Source organism: Astyanax mexicanus, chromosome 15 (assembly GCF_023375975.1).
Source record: "Astyanax mexicanus isolate ESR-SI-001 chromosome 15, AstMex3_surface, whole genome shotgun sequence".
NCBI lineage: Eukaryota > Metazoa > Chordata > Actinopteri > Characiformes > Acestrorhamphidae > Astyanax > Astyanax mexicanus.
In genome coordinates, this window is record NC_064422.1 from 17,750,026 (window position 1) to 17,756,768 (window position 6,743).

At 36.2% G+C, this 6,743-nt stretch overlaps 1 protein-coding gene across 4 annotated transcripts; it reads left to right on the forward strand.

Annotated features, from left to right (window-relative positions):
- The first annotated feature begins 642 nt into the window (after positions 1–642).
- On the forward strand, positions 643–6,447 carry LOC125781180 (antigen WC1.1-like). 4 transcript variants are annotated; one of them, XM_049464470.1, is made up of 10 exons: positions 645–1,059; positions 2,049–2,120; positions 2,353–2,661; positions 3,042–3,095; positions 3,188–3,352; positions 3,482–3,571; positions 4,278–4,340; positions 4,900–4,962; positions 6,027–6,158; positions 6,302–6,447. In XM_049464470.1, the coding sequence occupies exons 1-9, from the start codon at positions 711–713 to the stop codon at positions 6,032–6,034; spliced, it is 1,173 nt and encodes a 390-aa protein (XP_049320427.1). In that variant the 5' UTR covers positions 645–710; the 3' UTR covers positions 6,035–6,158; positions 6,302–6,447. The 4 variants fall into 4 exon arrangements, with proteins under 4 accessions (XP_049320430.1, XP_049320427.1, XP_049320429.1 ...); XM_049464471.1 differs by having other exon boundaries at positions 652–1,059; positions 2,049–2,108; positions 6,302–6,446; XM_049464473.1 differs by lacking the exon at positions 2,049–2,120 and having other exon boundaries at positions 643–1,059.
- Positions 6,448–6,743: the final 296 nt, after the last annotated feature.

Here is a 6,743-nt window from a genome sequence, read left to right on the forward strand (position 1 = left end):
TCCTTTATTCGTATGCAAATTACAAAAAATGTCACACATGCCAGGTATTCTAGGCTACTCTAAAATAGTTAACGTTTTTACATTTATTATTACAATAACAGCTTAAATGCTTTGCTGTGTAATAATAAAATATACCAGCCCTGCTTAAATGATTAAAAATAATATGCAAATATGGACAGAATTAAGATATCAAATATGGACAGAATTTAGATATTTAATTATATTTTGACCAACAAAAAAAGTCAGAATAAAAAAATTTTTTTTTTTTTTTTTTTTTATTGTTTTTCTATAAATCTTTTGTTATGATTTTCAAAATGGCGGATTAGCCACTATGGCTATGACTTACTACAAAGTCAGCAGTAGAGTGCAGTAACACATTCTCTTCTAACTTTACTACAGACTAAGACTTAATTTATTCTTATTTTTGCGCCAATTTCCAAAGCTTTCTTTAAAACAAATATATTCAGGTTTTTTTTTTTTTTTTTTTTTTTTTTTTTTTTTTTTTTTTTTTTACAATATACACTTTTTTGGGATCCTTTTCTGTTTAAAGGCCCTGGCACTGCTAACTTTTTTACCATTTGAGCACACTGGATTTTGTACCATTTCAGGTTATTAACTGGGCTGGAGAGCTTAAAAAAATGTCAAAAAAATGGGGGTGTTCTAAAACTTTTAACTAATAGTGTAGATTCATTAAGTTTGTTTTAAACTACATGAAAACTCCAGGGTCTAACATAAAGCATTTTCTCTCATCAGAGTATAAAGAGATCAGACTGACTGAGGGCTGTGAGGGGAATCTGGAGGTGTTCTATAATGGACCCTGGGGGAATGTGTGTAACAATGGGATGGATGTAGAAACAATGGGTCTCATCTGTCGGGAGCTGAACTGTGGAAGATTTAAGACTGAGAGAGCTACCAAAGCACGAGTGGAATCAGCTCCTTACTGGCTGGATGATGTAAAATGTAGGAAACATGACTCTACTCTGTTTCACTGTCCATCTTCATCCTGGAGTCAGAACAATTGTGATAGAAGCAGTGAGGTGACTCACATTACCTGCTCCGGTATGTTGTTTTTCTTTGTAGTAGATGAGCATGAGTAAAACAGTTTTTCATGGAAAGTTGTGTTGAAAGAAAGTGTTGTGGTGACCGGATCACCCTCACTTTTCCTCATCCTCTTTCCCTGTGTAAGTGTATACAACCTGAGTAAATATAAAATAATTTTTAAATAATCATTTTATTTATTAAGGGAAAAAAAATTACCAAACACCCCCTAAAAAATAAAATGTGATTAATTACACTTTTTGGATAGATGAGTATTCAGTTTCACTTAACTCAACCAGGCCTGATTACTGCCAGACCTGTAGAATCAAGAAATTCTTTAAATTCCTTTATTCCTGATAATTTAAAATGAGCTTTTTTTATGTTTACTCGGGTTATCTTTGTCTGATGTTACAGTTTTTTTTAATAATCAGAAAAATATCAGTATATCTGTAGGGGGCAAATACTTCTTCATGGCAATGTATGTGTGCAGGATTGCTTGAGATTTTTTGGGACTACAAGCTACACCTTGCTGTGCTTTTTACACTCATCTGGTCATGCTGGGAACACATTTTAATAAAAAGTGTAAAGTGTATCAGAAAAAATTACATTTGTGAGTGAAATAATAAGATATATTACATTGAATTACATTACATTTGGCAGATGCTTTTGTCCAAAGTGACTTACAATAATGGTGTACATTTACTAATAGGAGCCTGTTCTGTCCGAAAAAAAATTGTTTTTGTCATTGCTGGAATAGTTTGGTGGGGTTAGAGAAAAAGAGCAGTCTGGTGCAGCTTGAAGTTTCCTGTGCGCCCTGTTAGAATGCCTGGTGTTATTTGAAAATCAGCACAACCAGACTGACTTTTAATTCTGTGCGTTGGTGTGAAATGAGGGGGTTGCCGCTCAATTGAAACTCTCAATTGTTATTGCTGAGATCATTATTTTAGTAATGAGTTTAGTAGTATTGATTTGATTTTTGTAGTATTTATAGCATGTGTCTCCATTTCTAGGAGAGAAGAAACAGCTTGCATTTGAAAACCTTCAAAAATTCTTCTTATTTCCAAACCAGGGTCAGTGCTCAAGTACGAATATTTGACTACCACTCCATTCACTACTTGAATAAGTATACATATTAATCAGATTTGTTCGTGCCTACATTCTAACTTGTTTTGTCAAATAATTCTAAACTTCCCTTTTCATCAGTTGATCTTTGATTTGAGTGAAAACTGATTAAATAAAAACACTAATGCAGTTTGCTGTAGTTTTGTTATAAAAATGTAATATTATTCATGTGTCTGTTCATGTGTGATGTAGATTACATGCCTATTAGGTTGAGAGGAGGAGAGGAAATCTGTTCTGGGAGGTTGGAGGTGTATCATAATGCTGAGTGGGGGTCTATATGTGCTGATCTGTGGGACATCAGGGATGCTCAGGTGGTCTGCAGGCAGCTGGGTTGTGGGCCGGCGCTGAGTGCTAATAGAAGAGCTGCTGATGGTTCTGGTGGAGGAACTATCTGGATGAACAGAGTGAAGTGTAGAGGGGATGAGATTCACCTGTGGGACTGTCCTCATTCCCTGAAGATCCACACTGGCTGCTCCCACAGTGCTGGAGTCACCTGTGCAGGTGTGCGAGAACGTTTTTTAATCTAGTATTAACTTCTCTTAAGATAACTATGGTTACGTTAAGCAGTGTACTCTGTATTTCAGTCAGGTTCAATATTATTATTATTGTGCTCCTCTGACCTGTAAAAGGGAGAATAGCATTTATATTATGGCTGATTTAGGCTCACAACACTGATAAATACACTAAGTAACATTGGCAGACAATAATGCAACAATATTTTTGAAAATACCTACAATATTACCATATCAGCCATATACTTATTTTGTTTCAAAGACAATAAACACAAAAACAATAAATACCATATCTAAATAATGCTGCTCTAATCTCTTTCTCCTTCTGTAACCTCTTTTTCTTGACCATTTTTATGATATTTCTTTCAGACATATTTGTCACATTACCTTTTTCATCTGAAACAACTACAACTTACACCACAGGTACTCTTTTAATTAGTTCCTTTTTGTGATTTTTTTTTAAGTTTAAACAACACTATGCAGTGTTCAACAGTGTTTTTATTCTGTGTTTTCAGTACCAGCACAGCTAACAGAGAAAAAGACAGTCCCTCCTTCAAATAATCCATCATCTAATTTTCCATACATCTATCCAGTGTCTCTCCTGGTTCTGGGATCTGTGCTCTTCCTGGCCTTAGTGCTTCTGGTTGTGCTGTTTTATCAGAACAGAGTGCTCAGGAGAGGTAGGGAGATTTAGAGATCATCTAAAATCCACTTTCTGTACTTTCTATAATCATCATTAGTCCTTCAATCTGTCATCAGTCTTCTCTTCTACTGAACTGACTCCATGTTTCTTTCTTTCTTTCTCACAGTGATTTCTAAGGCGAGGAGGAAGACTCTGCTTGAGGCAGTCTATGAAGAGATTAACCATAAATGTGTCACTAACAGATATACTAAAAGAGGTAAATTATATGTAGAGAGTTTCACTGAAGGCAGTCTTCTCACAGTATTTAAAGTGGATCTAAGGTCAGATATCAAATAGCAATTCTGAGTGTTTAAATGACTATAAATGAAAAAACTACATGCAGTAAATCAATTGTAGCATTGTTACCTTATCTTACAGGTTCAAAATAATGTGTTACTCCACTGACTATAATAGGAAGAATTACATATCTGTTACTATCAATTCAGGCCTGTACTGCTGTTAAAAAGCAGAGGAAAGGGATGGGGTTTGTTAGCCAACTTTCCCATTTCACCTTAAATGGTGCAAGAGACAGCAGAGGCTGCATCATTTAAGGCGGAACAGAACAATTAAATAAAATGAAAGCTAATCCAAGCTCCCCATAACAGGAATTAAGAAATTGACAATTGTTCCTTAATCACCAACCTTTCTGAAGACATACAATGCCATAAAATTAGCTAGGTTACTGAACCTTAGTGCTTCTGATGACGTATCTGGTGCATGAAGTGTTGTCCCAATTCTTATGGGGAGGATTTCACCCTTTACACTCAAAGAATGGTTGGGGTAAGTGGTAGGGCCATGGGGTGAAATGGGATTGGGCTTAAAGTCTCATCTCATTTTCAGACTTACAAATACATTTTTTTGCTGTAGATTTTGATTAAATAATTGAACTTTGGCATTCTGACTGTTCTGATCTCCTTTAACAGGAAGTTTAATCTCTGAAGATCAGCATTCAGGATATGAGGACGTAGATGAGGAACTTCTCTCAGGTAAGTTGACATATACTGAATGTGTGTTAGAATTTTTAATGCAGAAGAAAAAACATATATATATATTTTGTTTTATAGAAAAAAGTTCCATGCAATATGTGTAGGGTTCTGAAGTGTTTTAGCAGTTAGCATCAGGCTTCAGGCCGATAAGACTCACCCCTGAACGGGGAAATAGTGAGCGTGGTTAGCGGGTAATGCTAATGCTAAATTCAATTTATCTTTGACTACTCCAGTATATCCATGTCTGGCACAAGTTAAAAACAATGTCTTGCCTACTGTACAGTTTGTAATAGTGATTTTAGGATTGGCCAGGGGTAACTACAGGATTGCAAAAGGCATGTTGAGGTGAGTTAATATCCTTTGGTGTGTGGGAGTTTTTTTTTTTTTTTTTTTAAAGGGACACACTTTGATTTGTCAACCAGTTCTGATCGCAGAGGGCGACAGTACCAATACATTGAAAACCCCTTAGTATTTTAAAAGTTTGAGTCTTTGAGTAACAGTGTCTTGCTGCCATCATCCTGATGCTGCTGTGCTGCAATGCATTTTTTAATTTTTACAGAAAACTATGGCGAGGTCTATGATGATATCATACCTGCTGAAGAGAGCCCACACATTACAACAGGTTTGGATATTTTAATACGTACGATTTATTGTGGACACATGGTAAACATGCAAATTATATTTGCTTTTCACCTTAATCAAAAATATATCTATATATGTCTGTGCAGCATACATTATTATGGTTTTCTATATTATGATAATAAAGTGTGATTTTTTTTCACACCTATAAAGAATGTGTCTTCTTTTTTTTTTTTCATTTTTAAAAGCACACTGAGCAACATGTTTCAGTTAATTAATGCATTTCATACTGTTTTAGATAAATAAATTAATCATTACAGAGAGAATAAAGGTTTTCTCAACCACCCTCGTGGTCCCATGGGCTCACAAGTTCCTGGCAGCGCCAGAGTCGGCCCGTTTCTCATTATAGATTAAGCAAGTTTGGACTCTTGTACTTTGTCAGAACGAACTTGGTAAGTTTGGCTCACGAGTGCATACTCCAGAGAACAGGACTTTTATTTTGTAATTGGAACTGCTGTGATCAGTAGAGTAGTAGGTGCATCCTTAGATGCATTTCCACAAACATACCCTACACCCGCCTCACAGGGCAGACAAACCGTCTTTGTTTGGTCCATCGCTCACCAGCCTTGCTGTAGTTCACAGGGAACCCACAATATTCCCACACTTAATCAGAGTTTCTGTAATCAGGATTAAAACTAGTTTTATATACTCTGTAAAAGCATGAGAAACACAAAAAAGTTGTTTGTATGTGTAGTTAAAAGAAACTGTGACTTATCTTCATGGTGGATGTTATGTGTTTGGATCTGCTGTCTGCAGGTGCAGCTTTAATGCTGTATTTTGTGTGTTTACTCTCTCTGAAGTTTGTCTCCAGAAGGTAGCTGACTTTGTACCTTCCTTTGCCCATAGACACACACACACAGACACAAGGAGGTGGAGCTGTGTTAATTAGTGCTGACGCTTTTTAAAAATATGGCGAAATGAAAAAAAAGCTTCTTCTGATTTGTCACTGAAAATGTTTGATAATTTCCTCTCCTCTTTCTAATAAGGTCATAGTGAGTGTGATTGGCGGCTGTGGGGAATCTCTCTCTCTCTCTCTCTGTCTCTCAGGTTCTTGAGTCTTATCTGGCTGAGTAGAGGTAAAGCTTGTTCTGCTGCTGAGTTGAGCAGTGTGTGTGCAAGAGATGGACATCCGAGTTCTACTCATTTTTCTATTGACCACTGTCACTCTCGTCACATCTGGTAAGTATAATATACTGGTAGAAACAAACAAACAAAAAAAAAATAATATATATATATATATATATATATATAATGTATAATATATACAGCATATTTAAACTAACTTTGTGGACTGTATGTATACTGGCCTCTTTTTCTGTTAGGATGTTGTTGGAAAGGCAGTGAATGGTATAAATTCCTTTATCCTCGAAGAACTTAACTACTTTCTCCACATCGGGCCGGGGATTGTCATGCACCGTGAGAAACCACGGACTCACTGCGCCAGCGTAGGGTCTTACAATGGGTTCAAGGATTTCATCTCAATACCTAACAGCAGACAGGGTACTGTTGTCTAACCTGTAGAGGCCTGGGCATCTACAGGCCTCCCCAGACCATCACTGATCCCCCACCAAACCAGACATGCTGAAAGTGGCATTTAATTGAAAAGTATATATTTACTTTTTGATCTTACATTCATGTGATTTACACTTTGCTATCATCCAGTCAGCCCATTTTAGTATTGCTATAGAAGTACAAATTAGTGAACTGATTTCTTATGATCTCTAAATGGGAGCTTTTGATGTCCATGATTTGGTTTAAATGTAT

Coding starts and splice junctions, on each gene's coding strand:
- LOC125781180 (XM_049464470.1), top strand. CDS start 711: ATGAAAACTCCAGGGTCTAACATAAAGCATTTTCTCTCATCAGAGTAT. Junction 2,662..3,041: donor TGCTGGAGTCACCTGTGCAG/GTGTGCGAGAAC, acceptor TATTTCTTTCAG/ACATATTTGTCACATTACCT. Junction 4,341..4,899: donor AGATGAGGAACTTCTCTCAG/GTAAGTTGACAT, acceptor TAATTTTTACAG/AAAACTATGGCGAGGTCTAT.